Consider the following 20735-nt stretch of genomic DNA (forward strand, 5'->3'; position numbering starts at 1 on the left):
TCACAGAAATTTGAGGGTGCATACATGAGGATCAATGGTCGGCACAACATTGTGGGCTGAAGGGCCTGTTCTGTGCTGTACTGTTCTATGTTCTATGTTCTAACCCTCGTCCTCAGCCCCGCCTCCACCCCTCCGAAATGCCCCCAGCCTCTCAGCCACGCACCGAGCACCTCAGCACCGTCCACAACAGATACAGCCCCAGCCCAGGCCCCGGAGAAGCCCACAGCCTCAGAACCGCCCCAAACCCCTCAGCCCTGCCCCCAAGATAGGCCCCTCGTCATGAGCTCCGCCCCAGCCACAAGCGCGCTCCCAGACACGCCCTTAGCCCTCAGCCCCGCCCCCAGACCGCTGCATCGCTCCCAACCACAGGCCCGCCCCAAAACCCTCAGCCCCGCCCCTAGATAAAGCCCTTGTCGTCAGCCCCACCCCGCCCAAGGACCCAGATCCGTGATCCCAGACACGCCCCAGGCTCGGTCCCGTCCGCTGCCTCAGCGCAGCATTCGCATTTGACCTCACCAACATGGTGGTCGGTCAGTATGTGCGGGGACGTGATGAGGTCAGGGTGGGACGTAGAGCGTAACGCGTCATCGCCGGTTGGAGCGAGAGCCCGGGGCCTGGAGAGTGACCGAGGGAAGAGGCCGAGGCTCGGGCCCGACCGAGGGAGAGGCCGAGGCACGGGCCCGGGGACTGACCGAGGGAGAGGCCGAGGCACGGGCCCGGTGTGCTGACCGAGGGAGAGGCCGAGGCACGGGCCCGGTGTGCTGACCGAGGGAGAGGCCGAGGAGGGAGCGCACTGAGGGAGTGGGAGAAGGCCCTGGGCCGGCCTGGGCCTGTGTGCGGCTCCGGACATGCTGAAGTGTATCCCGTTGTGGCGGTGTAACCGGCATATCGAGTCGGTGGACCGCAGGCACTGCTCCCTGAGCGGGGTGCCCGAGGAGATTTACCGCTACAGCCGCAGCCTGGAGGAGCTGCTCCTGGACTCAAACCAACTGAGGGAGCTGCCCAAGGTGACTGGGGGGGGCGCAGGGGGGTGTCATTGAGACTGGGGGGGCGCGGGGGGAGGGGAGAGAGAGAGAGAGAGAGAGAGGGAGGGAGGGGTGACTGAGACAGGGGCGACGGGGGAGGGGTTACTGAGATGGGGGAGGGGGAGGGGTGACTGAGACAGGGGCGACGGGTGGGAAGGGTTACTGAGACTGAGGGGGGCGACGGGGGGACGGGTGGGAGGGGTTACTGAGATGGGGGAGGGGTAAAAGACTGAGGGGGAGGGGTTACTGAGACTGAGGGGGGCGACGGGGGGAGGGGTTACTGAGATGGGGGAGGGGTAAAAGACTGAGGGGGAGGGGTTACTGAGACTGAGGGGGGTGACGGGGGGAGGGGTTACTGAGATGGGGGAGGGGTAAAAGACTGAGGGGGAGGGGTTACTGAGACTGAGGGGGGCGACGGGGGGAGGGGTTACTGAGATGGGGGAGGGGTAAAAGACTGTGGGGGAGGGGTTACTGAGCCTGAGGGGGGCGACGGGGGGAGGGGTTACTGAGACTGAGGAGTGTGATGGGGGGATGGGTGGGAGGGGTTACTGAGATGGGGGAGGGGTAACAGACTGAGGGGGTGGGATTACTGAGACTGAGGGGTGATGGGGGAGGGGTTACTGAGATGGGCGACGGGGGAGGGGTTACTGAGACTGAGACAGGGGCGACGGGTGGGAGGGGTTACTGAGACTGAGGGGCGACGGGGATAGGGGGTTACTGAGACTGAGGGACGACGGGGATAGGGGGTTACTGAGACTGAGGGGCGACGGGGATAGGGGGTTACTGAGACTGAGGGGCGACGGGTGGGAGGGGTTACTGAGACTGAGGGGCGATGGGGGAGGGGTTATTGAGATCGGGGAGGGGTAACAGACTGAGGGGGTGGGGTTACTGAGACTGAGGGACAATGGGGGAGGGGTTACTGAGATGGGCAACGGGGGAGGGGTTACTGAGACTGAGACGGGCGACGGGGAGGGGTTACTGAGACTGAGAGGGGCGACGGGGAGGGGTTACTGAGACTGAGAGGGGCGACGGGGGTAGGGGTTACTGAGACTGAGGGGCGATGGGGATAGGGGGTTACTGAGACTGAGGGGCGACGGGTGGGAGGGGTTACTGAGACTGAGGGGCGATGGGGGAGGGGTTACTGAGATCGGGGAGGGGTAACAGACTGAGGGGGTGGGGTTACTGAGACTGAGGGACAATGGGGGAGGGGTTACTGAGATGGGCAATGGGGGAGGGGTTACTGAGACTGAGAGGGGCGACGGGGGTAGGGGTTACTGAGACTGAGAGGGGCGACGGGGGGAGGGGTAACTGAGATGGGGGAGGGGTAAAAGACTGAGGGGGAGGGGTTACTGAGACTGAGGGGGGCGACGGGGGGAGGGGTTACTGAGACTGAGAGGGGCGACGGGGGGAGGGGTAACTGAGATGGGGGAGGGGTAAAAGACTGAGGGGGAGGGGTTACTGAGACTGAGGGGGGCGACGGGGGGAGGGGTTACTGAGACTGAGAGGGGCGACGGGGGAGGGGTAACTGAGATGTGGGAGGGGTAAAAGACTGAGGGGGAGGGGTTACTGAGACTGAGGGGGGCGACGGGGGGAGGGGTTACTGAGACTGAGGGGGGTGATGGGGGGACGGGTGGGAGGGGTTACTGAGATGGGGGAGGGGTAACAGACTGAGGGGGTGGGATTACTGAGACTGAGGGGTGATGGGGGAGGGGTTACTGAGATGGGCGACGGGGGAGGGGTTACTGAGACTGAGACGGGGCGACGGGTGGGAGGGGTTACTGAGACTGAGGGGCGACGGGGATAGGGGGTTACTGAGACTGAGGGGCGACGGGGATAGGGGGTTACTGAGACTGAGGGGCGACGGGGATAGGGGGTTACTGAGACTGAGGGGCGATGGGGGAGGGGTTACTGAGACGGGCGACGGGGGAGGGGTTACTGTGACTGAGACGGGCGACGGGGAGGGGTTACTGAGACTGAGGGGCGACGGGGTTAGGGGTTACTGAGACTGAGAGGGGCGACGGGGGGAGGGGTAACTGAGATGGGGGAGGGGTAAAAGACTGAGGGGGAGGGGTTACTGAGACTGAGAGGGGCGACGGGGGGAGGGGTTACTGAGACTGAGGGGCGACGGGGGGAGGGGTTACTGAGACTGAGAGGGGCGACGGGGGTGGGGTTACTGAGTCTGAGAGGGGCGACGGGGCTAGGGGTTACTGAGACTGAGGGGCGACGGGGGTAGGGGTTACTGAGACTGAGGGGCGACGGGGGGAGGGGTTACTGAGACTGAGAGGGGCGACGGGGGTGGGGTTACTGAGTCTGAGAGGGGCGACGGGGGGAGGGTTACTGAGTCTGAGAGGGGCGACGGGGGGAGGGGTTACTGAGACTGAGAGGGGCGACGGGGGTGGGGTTACTGAGACTGAGAGGGGCGACGGGGGGAGGGTTACTGAGTCTGAGAGGGGCGACGGGGGGAGGGGTTACTGAGACTGAGGGGCGGCGGGGGTAGGGGTTACTGAGACTGAGGGGCGACGGGGGGAGGGGTTACTGAGTCAGTGAGGGGCGACGGGGGTGGGGTTACTGAGTCAGTGAGGGGCGACGGGGGGAGGGGTTACTGAGTCAGTGAGGGGCGACGGGGGTGGGGTTACTGTGTCTGAGAGGGGCGACGGGGGAGTGGTTACTGAGTCTGAGAGGGGCGACGGGGGTAGGGGTTACTGAGTCTGAGAGGGGCGACGGGGGGAGGGGTTACTGAGACTGAGGGGCGGCGGGGGGAGGGGTTACTGAGTCTGAGAGGGGCGACGGGGGAGGGGTTACTGAGTCTGAGAGGGGCGACGGGGGGAGGGGTTACTGAGACTGAGGGGCGATGGGGGGAGGGGTTACTGAGTCAGTGAGGGGCGACGGAGGTGGGGTTACTGAGTCTGAGAGGGGCGACGGGGGTGGGGTTACTGAATCATTGAGGGGCGACGGGGGAGGGGTTACTGAGTCTGTGAGGGGCGACGGGGGAGGGGTTACTGAGACTGAGGGGCGGCGGGGGTAGGGGTTACTGAGACTGAGGGGCGATGGGGGGAGGGGTTACTGAGTCAGTGAGGGGCGACGGGGGAGGGGTTACTGAGTCTGAGGGGCGATGGGGGGAGGGGTTACTGAGTCAGTGAGGGGCGACGGGGGAGGGGTTACTGAGTCTGAGAGGGGCGACGGAGGTGGGGTTACTGAGACTGAGAGGGGCGACGGGGGGAGGGGTTACTGAGACTGAGAGGGGCGACGGGGGGAGGGGTTACTGAGACTGAGAGGGGCGACAGGGGTGGGGTTACTGTGACTGGTGACGGGGGTGGGGTTACTGAGTCTGAGAGGGGCGACGGGGGGAGGGGTTACTGAGACTGAGGGGCGACGGGGGTAGGGGTTACTGAGACTGAGGGGCGGCGGGGGGAGGGGTTACTGAGACTGAGGGGCGACGGGGGTAGGGGTTACTGAGACTGAGGGGCGGCGGGGGGAGGGGTTACTGAGACTGAGGGACAATGGGGGTAGGGGTTACTGAGACTGAGGGACAATCGGGGTAGGGGTTACTGAGTCAGTGAGGGGCGACGGGGGTGGGGTTACTGAGTCTGAGAGGGGCGGCGGGGGTAGGGGTTACTGAGACTGAGGGGCGACGGGAGGAGGGGTTACTGAATCAGTGAGGGGCGACGGGAGGAGGGGTTACTGAGACTGAGAGGGGCGACGGGGGTGGGGTTACTGAGTCTGAGAGGGGCGACGGGAGGAGGGGTTACTGAGACTGAGAGGGGCGACGGGGGGAGGGGTTACTGAGACTGAGAGGGGCGACGGGGGTGGGGTTACTGAGTCTGAGAGGGGCGACGGGAGGAGGGGTTACTGAGACTGAGAGGGGCGACGGGGGTGGGGTTACTGAGTCTGATGAGGAAGTGGGGGAGGAGGGGTTACTGAGACTGAGAGGGGCGACGGGGGGAGGGGTTACTGAGTCTGATGAGGAAGTGGGGGAGGAGGGGTTACTGAGACTGAGAGGGGCGACGGGGGGAGGGGTTACTGAGTCTGATGAGGAAGTGGGGGAGGGGAAGTGGACAGTGGGGTGAGTGGATGGTGCAGAATGGAGAAGTGGTTGTGGATGGGAGAAGAGGTGGTATGGTGAAGATGAGGATATGGGGGGGGGGAAGCAGAGGAAAGAGATAAGGGTGGGAGGAAGGACATGAGAAGAGGTGGGGCATGGGACTCTGACGTCCCACGTGAGGAGCTTCCCAACCTCCTTCCCATGCCCAGCATTGAGGCAACGGGGTGGTGGGCTCCATCACAGTTTTCCATCTGTCAATTACTTAGTTTCCTTTGAGTCCCTGTTTGAGGATGAAATATTTAACCTGGAGAAGTCCATGATTTCTGATTAGTGTTAGTTTCTGTTCTGAAATAAAGTGAGTATTTTTCCACTTGTTTTCTTTCCCCTTGTGACTGGGCCAGAGTACAGTGTTTGTTAAAATTCCTCTCAGATAAATAATGTAGTGTCTGCTAAGTGTGTCAGGACAATTGCTGATACAGTGGCTGTGATAGTGATTGCATTAATTACCCATTCTGTTGACAGTGTTGCTCTAAATTGGCTGGTTTGTTTAAACAAAAGTCGTGAGCTGGATAAAGAATCTTTTGGTTCAGTGGTGGTGTTCCTCCCTCTGATCCAGAAGGTCCGAGCTCAGGTTCCACACCTACCCTGCAGGTGTCGTTGCATATCCAAAGATTTTGCTTTAAATCAGTGACCATGGCTGAATGGTCTTCTCATGTTTTGGTGAAATTCAGATTTGATTGCTGAGTACAGTTGCTTTGAACGATATAACACATGATGCTGGAGAAAGTCAGCAGTATCTGTGGAGAGAGAAACAAAGTTGATGTGAGCTGCTGCATTTTGGAAGATGAAATGTTAAGGAACAGTCCTGTTAGTAGCAGGACCCTGAACAGCATTGATGTACAGAGAGATCTTGGGATTCAAGTCTATCGCTCACTGAAAGTAGCCATGCAGGGAGATAGGGTGGTGAAGGTGGTGTATGGCGTGCATGCCTTTATTCGGGGAACTGAGTACAAGAGTCAGGATAATAAAATGTGAGGCTAGATGAACACAGCAGGCCCAGCAGCATCTCAGGAGCACAAAAGCTGATGTTTTGGGCCTAGACTCTTCATCAGAGAGGGGGATGGGGTGAGGGTTCTGGAATAAATAGGGAGAGAGGGGGAGGCGGACCAAAGATGGAGAGAAAAGAAGATAGGTGGAGAGGAGAGTAGAGGTGGGGAGGTGGGGAGGGGATAGGTCAGTCCAGGGAAGACGGACAGGTCAAGGAGGTGGGATGAGGTTAGGAGGTAGGAGATGGAGATGCGGCTTGGGGTGGGAGGAAGGGATGGGTGAGAGGAAGAACAAGTCAGGGAGGCAGAGACAATCTGGACTGGTTTTGGGATGCAGTGGGGGAAGGGGAGATTTTGAAGCTGGTGAAGTCCACATTGATACCGTTGGGCTGCAGGGTTCCCAGGCGGAATATGAGTTGCTGTTCCTGCAACCTTCGGGTGGCATCATTGTGGCACTGCAGAAGTCCCATGATGGACATGTCATGTAAAGAATGGGAGGGGGAGTGGAAATGGTTTGCGACTGGGAGGTGCAGTTGTTTGTTGCAAACCAAGCGGAGGTGTTCTGCAAAGCGGTCCCCGAGCCTCCGCTTGGTTTCCCCAATGTAGAGAAAGCCACACCGGGTACAATGGATGCAGTATACCACATTGGCAGATGTGCAGGTGAACCTCTGCTTAATATGGAAAGTCATCTTGGGGCCTGGGAAAGGGGTGAGGGAGGAGGTGTGGGGGCAAGTGTAGCACTTCCTGCGGTTGCAGAGGAAGGTGCCGGGTGTGGTGGGGTTGGAGGGCAGTGTGGAGCAAACAAGGGAGTCACGGAGAGAGTGGTCTCTCCGGAAAGCAGACAGGGGTGGGGATGGGAAAATGTCTTGGGTGGTGGGGTCGGATTGTAGATGGTGGAAGTGTCGGAGGATGATGCGTTGTATCCGGAGGTTGGTGGGGTGGTGTGTGAGAACAAGGGGGATCCTCTTTGGGCGGTTGTGGCGCGGGCAGGGTGTGAGGGATGTGTTGCGGGAAATGTGGGAGATGCGGTCAAGGGCGTTCTCGACCACTGTGTGGGGAAAGTTGCGGTCCTTGAAGAACTTGGACATCTGGGATGTGCGGGAGTGGAATGCCTCATCCTGGGAGCAGATGCGGCAGAGGCGGAGGAATTGGGAATAGGGGATGGAATTTTTGCAGGAGGGTGGGTGGGAGGATGTGTATTCTAGCTAGTCAGTGGGCTTGAAATGGACATCAGTTACAAGCTGGTTGCCTGAGATGGAGACTGAGGGGTCCAGGAAGGTGAGGGATGTGCTGGAGATGGCCCAGGTGAACTGAAGGTTGGGGTGGAAGGTGTTGGTAAAGTGGATGAACTGTTCGAGCTCCTCTGGGGAGCAAGAGGCGGCTTCTTCTACATTGGGGAAACCAAGCGGAGTCTTGGGGACCGCTTTGCAGAACACCTCCGTTCGGTTCACAATAAACAACTGCACCTCCCAGTCGCAAACCATTTCCACTCCCCCTCCCATTCTTTAGATGACATGTCCATCATGGGCCTCGTGCAGTGCCACAATGATGCCACCCGAAGGTTGCAGGAATAGCAACTCATATTCTGCTTGGGAATCCTGCAGCCCAATGGTATCAATGTGGACTTCACCAGTTTCAAAATCTCCCCTTCCCCCACCGCATCCCAAAACCAGCCCAGTTCGTCCCCTCCCCCCACTGAACCACACAACCAGCCCAGCTCTTCCCCTCCACCCACTGCATCCCAAAACCAGTCCAGATTGTCTCTGCCTCCCTAACCTGTTCTTCCTCTCACCCATCCCTTCCTCCCACCCCAATCCGCACCTCCATCTCCTACCTACTAACCTCATCCCACCTCCTTGACCTCTCCGCGTTCCCTGGACTGACCTATCCCCTCCCCACCTCTACTTTCCTCTCCACCTATCTTCTTTTCTTTCCATCTTCGGTCCGCCTCCCCCTCTCTCCCTATTTATTCCAGAACCCTCACCTCATGCCCCTCTCTGATGAAGGGTCTAGGCCCGAAACGTCAGCTTTTGTGCTCCTGAGATGCTGCTGGGCCTGCTGTGTTCATCCAGCCTCACATTTTATTATCTTGGATTCTCCAGCATCTGCAGTTCCCATTATCACTGATACAAGAGTCAGGACGTTATGTTGCAGCTTTAGAAGAATTTAGTTTAGGCTACTCTTAGAGTATTGTGGTCGCTGCATTACAGGAAGGATTTGGAGAGGGTGCAGAGAAGGTTTAGCAGGATGCTGCCCGGATTAGCGAGTATGAGCTATAAGGTCACCTAGAAAACCCCATTGTTTTCTATTGAACGGTGCAGGCTGTGGAGAGACTGGTCTATAAAATTGAGATGTGTAGATAGGGTTGACAGTCAGAAACTTTTTCTCCAGAGTTGAAATATCTAATCCCCATCAGCCATAATTTAAATGGCGGTGTGGACTTGATGGGCCGAATGGCCTTTCTTCCACTCCTATGTATTATGGTCTAATAGAAGGGGCCATGTATGTCAGATAAAAGCAAAATGCTGCATCTACAAGATCTTGGCTGCATGGCTGCACTCTCCTCTTTGTGCAGAGAGACGGTGATTTAAGGCAGAAGTTCAGGGAGCTAGGATGGAAGCTGAGAGCTAGGACGAACAGAGTTGTTGTCTCTGGTTTGTTGCCCGTGCCACATGCTAGTGAGGCGAGGAACAGGGAGAGAGAGGAATTGAACACGTGGCTATGGGGATGGTGCAGGAGGGAGGATTTTGGATTCTTGGATAATTGGGGCTCTTTCTGGGGTAGGTGGGACCTCTACAAGCAAGATGGTCTTCACCTGAACCAGAGGGGTACCGATATCCTGGGGGGGAAATTTGCTAAGGCTGTTCGGGTGGGTTTAAACTAATTCAGCAGGGGGATGGGCACCAAAATTGTAGTTTGAGTATAGAAAATGTTGAGAGCAGGGAGGTCCGAAATAAAGTTTCAGGGACGCAAGATGGCACTGGCAGGCATGAAGTTGGATTGAAGTGTGCCTACTTCAATGCCAGGAGCGTCCGGAATAAGGTGGGTGAACTTGCAGCATGGGTTGGTACCTGGGACTTCGATGTTGTGGCCATTTCGGTGACATGAATAGAGCAGGGACAGGAATGGTTGATGCAGTTTCCGGGATTTAGATGTTTCAGTAAGAACAGAGAAGATGGTAAAAGGGGCGGAGGTGGGGCATTGTTGGTCAAGGACAGTATTACAGTTGCAGAAAGGATCCAAGTTCCAAACCAATAACTGTAATAACGAAAGAAACGAACTTTGTAGTGAATGAAACCTTTGAAGAGCAGGTGGCATGCTGGAATGGATAGAGATAGAGGAAGCTGATATGCTGAAAATTCTGTCAAACGTTAAGATTGACAAGTTGCCAGGCCCAGACCAGATTTGTCCTCGACTGCTTTGGGAAACGAGAAATGCAATTGCTTCGCCACTCGCAAAGATCTTTGCATCCTCGCTCTCCGCTGGAGTCGTACCTGAGGACTGGAGAGAGGCAAATGTAATTCCTCTCTTCAAGAAAGGAAATAGGGAAATCCCCGGCAATTACAGACCGGTAATTCTCACGCCTGTCGTCTGCAAGGTGTTAGAAAGGATTCTGAGGGATAGAATTTATGACCATCTGGAAGAGCATGGCTTGATCAAATGCAGTCAACACGGCTTTGTGAGGGGCAGGTCATGCCTTACAAACCTTATCGAGTTCTTTGAGGATGTAACTAGAAAGGTTGATGAGGGTCGAGCTGTGGATGTGGTGTATATGGACTTCAGTAAGACATTTGATAAGGTTCCCTATGGTAGGCTCATTCAGAAGGTCAGGAGGAATGGGATACAGGGGAACTTAGCTGTCTGGATATAGAATTGGCTGGCCAACACAAGACAGCGAGTGGTAGTAGAAGGAAAATATTCTGCCTGGAAGTCAGTGGTGAGTGGTGTTCCACAGGGCTCTGTCCTTGGGCCTCTACTGTTTGTAATTTTTATTAATGACTTGGATGAGGGGATTGAAGGATGGGTCAGTAAGTTTGCAGATGACATGAAGGTTGGAGGTGTCGTTGACAGTATAGAAGGCTGTTGTAGGCTGCAGCAGGACGTTGACAGGATGCAGAGATGGGCTGAGAGGTGGCAGATGGAGTTCAACCTGGATAAATGCGAGGTGATGCATTTTGGAAGGTGGAATTTGAAAGCCGAGTACAGGATTAAGGATAGGATTCTTGGCAGTGTGGAGGAACAGAGGGATCTTGGTGTGCAGATACATAGATCCCTTAAAATGGCCACCCAAGTGTACAGGGTTGTTAAGAAAGCATATGGTGTTTTGGCTTTCATTAGCAGGGGGATTGAGTTTTAAGAGGCGTGAGATCTTGTTGCAGCTCTATAAAACTTTGGTTAGACCGCACTTGGAATACTGCGTCCAGTTTTGGTCGCCCTATTGTAGGAAAGATGTGGATGCTTTGGAGAGGGTTCAGAGGAGGTTTACCAGGATCCTGCCTGGACTGGAGGGCTTATCTTATGAAGAGAGGTTGACTGAGCTCGGACCCTTTTCATTGGAGAAAAGGAGGAGGAGAGGGGACCTAATTGAGGTATACAAGATAATGAGAGGCATAGATAGAGTTGATAGCCAGAGACTATTTCTCAGGGCAGAAATGGCTAGAAATCCTGGAGACCAGTTACTAGTGGTGTACCGCAAGGGTCGGTGTTGGGTCCACTGCTGTTCGTCATTTTTATAAATGACCTGGATGAGGGCGTAGAAGGATGAGTTAGTAAATTTGCAGACAACACTGAGGTCAGTGCAGTTGTGGATAGTGACGAAGGATGCTGTAGGTTGCAGAGAGACATAGATAAGCTGCAGAGCTGGGCTGAGAGGTGGCAAATGGAGTTTAATGCAGACAAGTGTGAGGTGATGCACTTTGGTAGGAGTAACCAGAAGGCAAAGTACAGGGCTAATGGTAAGATTCTTAGTAGTGTAGATGAGCAGAGAGATCTCGGTGTCCATGTACACAGATCCTTGAAAGTTGCCACCCAGGTTGACAGGGCTGTTAAGAAGGCAGACAATGTTTTAGCTTTTATTAATAGAGGGATCGAGTTCTGAAACCAAGAGGTTATGGTGAAGCTGTACAAAACTCTGGTGCGGCTGCACTTGGAGTATTGCGTACAGTTCTGGTCACCGCATTATTAGAAGGATGTGGAAGCTTTGGAAAGGGTGCAGAGGAGATTTACTAGGATGTTGCCTGGTATGGAGGGAAGGTCTTACGAGGAAAGGCTGAGGGACTTGAGGCTGTTTTCATTAGAGAGAAGAAGGTTGTGAGGTGACTTAATTGAGACATATAAAATAATCAGAGGGTTAGATAGGATGGATAGGGAGAGCCTTTTTCCTAGGATGGTGACGGCGAGCACGAGGGGGCATAGCTTTAAATTGAGGGGTGAAAGATATAGGACAGATGTCAGAGGTAGTTTCTTTACTCAGAGAGTAGTAAGGGAATGGAACGCTTTGCCTGCAACGGTAGTAGATTCACCAACTTTAGGTACATTTAAGTCGTCATTGAATGAGCATATGGACGTACATGGAATAGATTAGGTTAGATGGGCTTGAGATTGGTATGACAGGTCGGCACAACATCGCGGGCTGAAGGGCCTATACTGTGCTGTAATGTTCTATGTTATTCCTCAAGTGTTGAAAGTTTCCTCAGCTTGTGACTTGCTGTCCACTTTCCTCATTATTGTCCTATCTAATGTGTTAAGATGTTTTTTGCCTTGAAGATGTGCTTGAAGTTATAATGTCAGTGAGATACTGATGAACCAACAGGCTGACCCATTAGCAGTTTTCTATTCGGATAAAAGTGCTGATGTCTTAGGTGAAGTTTTAGCAGCTAGTGCCATTTTCTTATTCTGATGCATTCTGAGTTCAGCTTTGCATGAAGCTTCACATGTTGCAATAAATCCCAACTTTTTATGTGGTGGGCAGCTCACATGAAATGTGCATAGTATGTAGTGTCCAGCACACAGCCTACAGGTCCGGCTGGCTGGTCTATGAGACCGCATCAGGACAGATTCTGTAACATGTAGTACACCGTGAGCCCACACTGGGATTGACTGTCTCAACTCTTCAATCCCACAACAATCCATAAATCAGTCTGTCAGCAGATGCAAGTTAATGGACCCAAACAAATGATGTCAGCTTTAGGCAGTTCTCTGTTCAGACTCAAGTCGACATTCTCTCGCACAGCTAGAAGAAGCAATTGAAATTGTTGAGAAATCCAAAGGGGGTTAAAACTCGAATTGGGTACATCACTGAAATTGCCATGCCTTTGTGCCATCGCATTGCTGGATCTGTGATGGAATGGTCACTTCCTTTATCCTGATGTCTGCATGATGATATAATGAATGAGCTCTGCGCTGCTGGGGGTTTGGCGCCGAGGGGGTGTTGTGCTGCCACGGCAGAGAGTTCAGTGCTGAAGGGGTGCCGGTGCCGAGGTGGCACCGCGTTGCTGGGAGGTTGGCGCCACAGGCGTACGGTTATATTCCCCATTATCTCTTGTGGTTCAAAGCAAAATATGGCCTCAAAGCCGCAGATGTAATGATCTCTAGATTACGCCATGAACCCCATGAATATATGAGATATATGGTTCTGATTTATAGAGCACTGGCACTGGAACAATGAATCTAGTACTGGGGAAAGTGAACAAAAACAAAGTTGCTGGAAAAGCTCAGCAGGTCTGGCAGCATCTTTGGAGGAGAAAACAGAGTTAACGTTTCGGGTCCGCTGACGCTTCCTAAAAACTTCTGAGGAATGGTCTCCGGACCCAAAATGTTAACTCTGCTTTCTCCTCCACAGATGCTGCCAGACCTGCTGAGCTTTTCCAGCAACTTTGTTTTCATTCCTGATTTACAACATCTGCAGTTCTTTTCTTTTTTGCTGGGGAAAGAGCGTTGGTCCATTTGATGGCTATATTTGACCAATCCTGAGAGTGCACTTGTGGCACAACATGTAACTAGGTTTGTAGTTAGGGTTTTACATTAATTAGTGGAGGAGAAGTTTTCGGGTGAGGGGAAGTTTAAAAAATCGAAGAGAGCAGTGGTGCAGTGTAGGGAAGAAGCAAAGTGTAATCAAAATGTGACAGGAAGAGTAAGAAAATATATAGAGAAGAATACTGCAGAAATTGGAACTAATGAGTAATCACGGTAAAAAGTCCACATTGAAGGCTCATTATCTGAATGCAAACAATATTTGTAACACGATGTGAAGATGCCGGTTTTGAACTGGGGTGGACAAGTCAGAAGAGACTCGACACCAGGTTGGACCTGGTGGTGAACCTGTTGGAGTATAACCTGGCGTCGTGTGACTGCTGGAATTTTGACAAGAAGGGTTGATGACAGAAGTAGAAATGTGTGAACATGACTTGTCAGTAATTACAGAGACACAGTTACAGGCGCATGTGGGAGTTCAATATTCAAATGTATTTGATGTTCTGGAAGACCAGGAAAAATAAAAAAGCAAAGAGGATGGATTTGTTTATAAAATAATCAACCTTGAGGCCTTCACGGCATAGGACACCATATAATTTGGCAAATAATTTAGGAATGTGAGAAGGGCATAACATTTGTAATGGGGTTTTTATTTGGCATAGTGACTGGACAAGTCAGATGGGCATGGGTGTCACAGAAGGTATGTTTATAGAGTGCATTTAAGATAGTGTCTAGGAGCAGTTGCTGGGAACAGGCTGTTTTTAGATTTAATAATGTGTGATGAGGTAGGGTCAATAACAGATCTATAGTTAAGGATCCCTGAAGGGTTAGTCGTCACAATACGGTAGTATTTCAAGTTCAGTTTGAGGGAGAGCACCTTGGGTCTCAAACCAGCATCCTTAACTTAAATGAGGTCAATTATAGAGGGGTAAAGAAGGAGTTGTCTGTGATGAGCTGGGAAAATAGACTAAGGGGTAAGTCACTGGAGGAGCAGTTGTTTCAGCAGATATTTCATAAACAATCTAAAATTTGCTATGGTCAAAACTTACTCATATAGCTTGAAAACAGTCCCTTTGGTCCACACCGACCATGTTCCCAAACCAAATTAGTGCCACCTGCCTGTGCTTGATCGATATCCCTCCAACCCTTTCCTATTCGTGAACTTATCCATATAACTTTCAAACGTTGTAACTGTACCTACATTCACCACTTCTCCAGGCAGTTCATTCTACACATGAACCACTCTGTGTGTTAAAAAAAAAAGTTGCCTCTCATGTTCCTTTTCATTCTTTCTCTTGGAACCTGGAGCTAATGGCTATAAAGCTGATGAGGGGGAGAATTGATAAGGGGAGGAGAATATAAAAGTAAATTGGCAGGGAATATTTGATTTGATTTGTTGTCATATATTTTGAGGTAGATGTAAAGTTTTGTTTTGCGTACAGAACAGGCGGATCATACCGTACAAAAGTCATGGGGTGATTGAACAGAACGAGAATTACAAAGTTACGGCCGCAATGAAGGTGCGCAAAAAACAACACTGACATTAGATTTGAAATTTGAGAGGTCCACCCAGCAGTCTGATAACAGGTAACATCATCAGTGAGGCTCCGGTGATGTGCTGGTGTTATGCCCTGCTTTCTATTTATCTGTTTAGGGTTCCTTGGGTTGGTGATGACATTTCCTGTGGTGATGTCATTTCCTGTCCTTTTTCTCAGTGGATGGTAGATGGGCTCTAAATCAATGTGTTTGTTGATGGAGTTCCGGTTGGAATGCCATGCTTCTAGGAATTCTCGTGCGTGTCTCTGTTTGGCTTGTCCTAGGATGGATGTGTTGTCCCAATCAAAGTGGTGTCCTTCCTCATCTGTATGTAAGGATACTAGTGATAGTGGGTCATGTCGTTTTGTGGCCAGTTGATGTTCATGTATCCTGGTGGCTAGCTTTCTGCCTGTTTGTCCAATGTAGTGTTTGTCACAGTTCTTGCAAGGTATTTTGTAGATGACGTTCATTTTGTTTGTTGTCTGTGCAGGGTCTTTTAAATTCATTCGCTGCTGTTTTAGTGTGTTGGTGGGTTTGTGGGCTACCCTGATGCCAAGAGGTCCGAGTAGTCTGGCAGTCATTTCGGAAATGTCTTTGATGTAGGGGAGAGTGGTTATGGTTTCGATCCCATGCGCATACCATTGATTTGTCTGTAGGTTTTGTTATTGAAAGTGAACTGGGTGGTGAGGCATAGGTGCACTAGCTTGATGATGATGTCCTTGCTGATGAGGTTGGTGTCTGGTGTATGTGTCTTTGGTTCTTCTAATAGTGCAGTCAGTGTTTCTTTGGAGGCTCACTGATGATGTTACCTAGAATGGTGACGAAACGTCTGAAAACTAACCTTCCAGCTCAGCGAGCAAACTCACATCCAGAACCTCAACCTGAGCTACAAATCTTCTCAAAACTCGCTGGTCTAATAACAGCAGGGAAGAAGCTGGTCTTAAACCCGCTTGTGCATGTGTTACCACACGCCATGAATATAAAAACAAACTACTGTTTCTACAGGTATATAAAAATAGAGAGTTGCTAAAGTGAGCTTTAGGACTATTGATGATGTACCTTTTGAAATTGATAGTGAGGAACAGAGAAATGACAGATCACTAAAAACAATATTTTGCGTTGGTCTTCATGGTGGCATCTCAAAGATATCAGAGCACCTCAAAGTTATCACATTAGCAACTTGCTAATGAGAGGCAAGGTCTTGTAGCAATCTCTAATCCAAGGGACAAAGTATTTGACAAACTAATGGGACTGAAGGACATATGGGTTCCAAACCGATCTGGATCTGATGATTTGCTTCTAAGGGCTTTTAAAGGAAAAGTTCAGCAGGTCTGGCAACATCTATGGAGAAAAATCAGAATTAAAGTTTTGGGTCAAGTGACCCTTCCTCAGAACCCTGTGTGAGGAAGGGTCACTCAACCCAAAATGTTTACTCTGATTTCTCTGCACAAATGCTGCCAGAGGTGCTGAACTTTTCTAGCAATTTCTGTTTTTGTCTCTGATTTACAGCATCTACAGTTGTTTTGGTTTTTAAAGGAAGTGACTGCAGAGATAGTGAAGGCATTGGTCAAAATATTCCAAAATTCCTGGGGTTGGGAGGTGTTCCAGTAGATTTGGCAAAAAGCAACCTTAAGATAACCTGAACCATCTCTAATACCTCCCTCTCCTTCCTGGACCCCTCTGTCTCCTTTAAAAGCCCTTAGAAGCAAATCATCAGATCCAGATCGGTTTGGAACCCGTATGTCCTTTGGTCCCATTAGTTTGTCAAATACTTCGTAGAAGGATGGGTTAGTAAATTTGCAGACAACATTAAGGTCGGTGGAGTTGTGGATAGTGACGAAGGATGCTGTAGGTTGCAGAGAGACATAGATAAGCTGCAGAGCTAGGCTGAGAGGTGGCAAATGGAGTTTAATGCAGACAAGTGTGAGGTGATGCACTTTGGTAGGAGTAACCAGAAGGCAAAGTACAGGGCTAATGGTAAGATTCTTAGTAGTGTAGATGAGCAGAGAGATCTCGGTGTCCATGTACACAGGTCCTTGAAAGTTGCCACCCAGGTTGACAGGGCTGTTAAGAAGGTATACAGTGTTTTAGCTTTTATTAATAGAGGGATCGAGTTCCGGAACCAAGAGGTTATGGTGAAGCTGTACAAAACTCTGGTGTGGCCGCACTTGGAGTATTGTGTACAGTTCTAGTCACCGCGTTATAAGAAGGATGTGGAAGCTTTGGAAAGGGTGCAGAGGAGATTTACTAGGATGTTGCCTGGTGTGGAGGGAAGGTATTACGAGGAAAGGCTGAGGAACTTGAGGCTGTTTTCGTTAGAGAGAAGAAGGTTGAGAGGTGACTTAATTGAGACATATAAAATAATCAGAGGGTTAGATAGGGTGGATAGGGAGAGCCTTTTTCCTAGGATGGTGACGGCGAGCACGAAGGGGCATAGCTTTAAATTGAGGGGTGAAAGATATAGGACAGATGTCAGAGGTAGTTTCTTTACTCAGAGAGTAGTAAGGGAATGGAACGCTTTGCCTGTAACGGTAGTAGATTCGCCAACTTTAGGTACATTTAATTCGTCATTGGATAAGCACATGGACGTACATGGAATAGATTAGGTTAGATGGGCTTGAGATTGGTATGACAGGTTGGCACAACATCGAGGGCCGAAGGGCCTGTACTGTGCTGTGATGTTCTATGTGCTATGTCTCCATGTCAGGCAACCACCTAGAAACCGATATCCATTTCAAGCCCACCAATTCCCACAGCTTCCTAGAATACACCTCCTCCCACCCACTTTCTTCAAAAATTCCATCCCCTATTCCCAATTCCTTCGCTTCCGCCGCATCTGCTCCCAGATTGAGGCATTCCACTCCCGCACATCTCAGACGTCCTTGTTTTTCAAGGACCACAACTTCCACTCCCCCCCCCCCCCCCGACCCTCCAGTGGTTGAGAGCACCCTCAACCATATCTCCCACATTTCCTGAAACTCATTCCTCACACCCCCTCCCCGCAATAACTGCCAAAATAGAATCCCCTTTTCCTCACGTACCACCCCACCAACCTCCAGATCCAATGCATCTTCCTCCAACAATTCTGCCATCTGCAAGCCGACCCCACCACTAAAGACATTTTTCCCTCCCCACCCTTATGTGCCTTCTAGAGGGACCACTTTCTCTGTGACTCCCTTGTCCGCTCCACAACCCCCTCCAACCCCACCACACCCGGCACTTTTTCCTGCAACCACGGGAAGTCCTACATTCCCCCCACCCACCCTCATCCCAGGCCCCTAGAAGACTTTTCCACATCAAGCAAATGTTGACTTGCACATCTGCTAATGTGGTATCCTGCATCCTCTGTTCCCATTGTGACCTCCGCTACATTAGGGAAACCAAGTGGAGGCTTGAGGATTGCTTTGTAGAACACCTATGCTCAGGTTGCAATAAACAACTGCACCTCCCAGTCGCAAACCATTTCAGCTCCCCCTCCCATTCTATGGTGAATGTCCATCCTTGACCTCCTGCAGTGCCACAACAATGCCACTGGAAGGTTGCAGGAACAGCAACTCATATTCACCTTAGGAATCCTGCAGACCAATGGTATCAATGTGGACTTCACAAGCTTCAAAATCTCCCCCCTCCCTACTGCATCCCAAAACCAGCCCAGCTCGTCCCCCTCTCCCTAACCTGTCCCTCCTCCCACCTCAAGTCCCACCCCCATCTCCTATCTACTAACCTCATCCCACGCCCTCCTCCCTGGGCTGACCTATCTCCTCCCTACCTCCCCACCTACACTCACCTTTACTGGCCCCATCCCCATCTCTTTGACCACTCTGTCTCCTCTCCATCTGTCTTCTCCACTATTCATCTTCTATCCGCCTCTACCTCTCTCCCTATTTATTTTAGAACCCCCTTCTTCTCCCCCATTTCTGAAGGAGGGTGTAGGTCTGAAACATCAGCTTTTTGCTCCTCTGATGCTGCTTGGTCTGCTGCTTTCATCCAGCACTACACCTTGTTATCACTATTGTGATGGCCCTGTTCAAAAAGGGAGGGAGACAGAAAGCAGCAAACTGTGGTTTCGCGTCTGTCATTGGGGAAACGCTGTACATTAATTCCATTATTAAGAAAGAAAAAGCTTAATACAACGAGAGAGTCAAGTTGGTTTAATGAAAGAGATTTGCCAAAGTTCTTTAAAGATATAAGAAGTAGAGTGTTTAACAAAGAAATGGTAAATGTAGTGTATTTGGATTTTCAGATGGTTTTTTGGCGAAGCAGTGCAGTATAGGAGCTCATGGTATTGTGGACGAGTATATTCTCTTGGATTGAGAACTGATTAATACACAGAAGACAGTCAAGTTTAACATTGTATCAGAGATAATGGGAACTGCAGATGCTGAAGAATCCGAGATAACAAGGTGTGGAGCTGGATGAACACAGCAGGCCGAGCAGCATTTTAGGAGCACTATGATGCCACTTGGCCTGCTGTGTTCATCCAGCTCCACACTTTGTTATCTCAGACAGTTGAGGTTGTAGACTTGCTCACTGAGCTGGTGTGTTTTGATTGCAGACATGTTCTGTCTTGCTTCCCTGTATCATCAGCAAATTTAATGACTCTATCTTTTGTTGCTTCATCCAGGTCATTTATAAAAAAAGTTGACGCCTTCAGCAATGACCCCATCTGTGCCACTCCACTCTACATTGCCAACCAGAGAATTGACTTGTGTCTATTCTGTTTCCTGTTGGTGGTGTTCTTCCATCTTTGCCAATGTTATCTTTCTATAACACCTGATTCTATTTTAAGTAATAACACTCAGAATAGAATTCGGTTCATAGAATCCCAAGCAGTGTGAGACAGGCCATCCAGCCCAACAAGTCCACACTGACCCTCTGAAGTGTATCCCATCCAGACCCATCCCCATAACCCTGCATTTCCTGTGGCTAACACATCTAGCCTGCACATCCCTGGACACTAGGCAATTTAACATCACCAGTCCACCTAACCTGCATGTCTTTGGTTCTGTGGGAGGAAACCAGAGCGCCTGGAGGAAACCCACAGACAGAGAGAACGTGTAAACTCCACACAGACAGTTGCCTGAAGGCAGAATTGAACCGGGGTCCCTAGCGCTGTGAGGCAGCAGTGCTAACCTCTCAGCCACTGTACCACCCATTTGTTGTGGCACCTCATCAAATGGCTTCTGGAAATCTAGGTCCAATACATCCACCCATTTTTCTTTATCTATAGCACTTGTTACTACTTCAAGGGACTCCAATAAACTGGTCAAATATGATTTCTCTTTCACAAAGTCATGTTGACTCTACCTGACTCAGACCAGACTCCTTAAACAGTGTACAATTATGATTGCACGCAAACCTACAACAACATTGCTATTAGACACAAAACCCCATACTGACAGTAAACAGAACCAATGTGATATCTCGAATCCCATGCAGCAAATGCAATAAACTTTACATTGGCCAAAGGGGGAGGAAACTGATGACTAGGAATCAGGAGTCTTCAGCGAAGAGGCTGAATGAGGAGATTATGCCACAGTTGAAGAGGGTGAAGGACATGACTGCTAAGCTGATTCAGTGTGCTACGTGCATGATGTGGGAGGTCAGGGACACTGATGGTGCCTCTGGCTCCTATAGCTGTGGAAAGCGTGTCAGCATTCAGCTTCTGAAGGAGCATGTTGCAGCACTGAAGAAAGAACTAGGTGACCTCAGGCTCATCCGAGAGAACAAGAATTTTCTGGACAGGACCTTCAGCGAGGTCATTACACCGAGGATAGCAGAAAAGAGGAGGGGGATGTCGATGAAGAAGGAAGAGATATTTGAAGTACAAGAGACCCCGGGGGAAGTACCTCTCGTAAACAGGTTGACACTGTTGGAAACCACCGAGACGGATGACACTGCCAGCCCAAGAGGTGGACAGGTCTGCAAGTCAAAAATTGGTGTGGAGGCAGAGCCAAGGAGTCAGACATCAGGCAGAGCCGTGGTAATAGGGGCCTCCATAGTGAGAGGGATTGAAAGGGGTTTCTGCGGCAACAGGCGGGGTTTGAGCATGGTGTGTTGCCTTCCTGGTGCCAGGATCCAGGACGTCACTGACAGAGTGTAGGGAATCCTCAA

At 51.1% G+C, this 20735-nt stretch overlaps 1 protein-coding gene across 12 annotated transcripts in view; it reads left to right on the forward strand.

The window, feature by feature from the left end:
* The first annotated feature begins 497 nt into the window (after window positions 1-497).
* The window catches only part of scrib (scribble planar cell polarity protein), a 222455-nt gene continuing 202217 nt past the window's right edge, over window positions 498-20735 (forward strand). For 6 of the 12 annotated variants that reach the window (XM_059640833.1, XM_059640842.1, XM_059640861.1 and 3 more), the window contains exon 1: window positions 499-1007. In XM_059640833.1, the coding sequence (XP_059496816.1) occupies window positions 849-1007 (159 nt within the window). In that variant the 5' untranslated portion in view covers window positions 499-848. Of the gene's footprint in view, window positions 1008-20735 lie in introns of all 12 variants that reach the window. The other 6 variants (XM_059640836.1, XM_059640869.1, XM_059640855.1 and 3 more) reach the window with 2 other exon arrangements.

The sequence above is a fragment of the Stegostoma tigrinum genome, chromosome 2 (genome assembly GCF_030684315.1).
Source record: "Stegostoma tigrinum isolate sSteTig4 chromosome 2, sSteTig4.hap1, whole genome shotgun sequence".
Taxonomy (NCBI): Eukaryota; Metazoa; Chordata; class Chondrichthyes; order Orectolobiformes; family Stegostomatidae; genus Stegostoma; species Stegostoma tigrinum.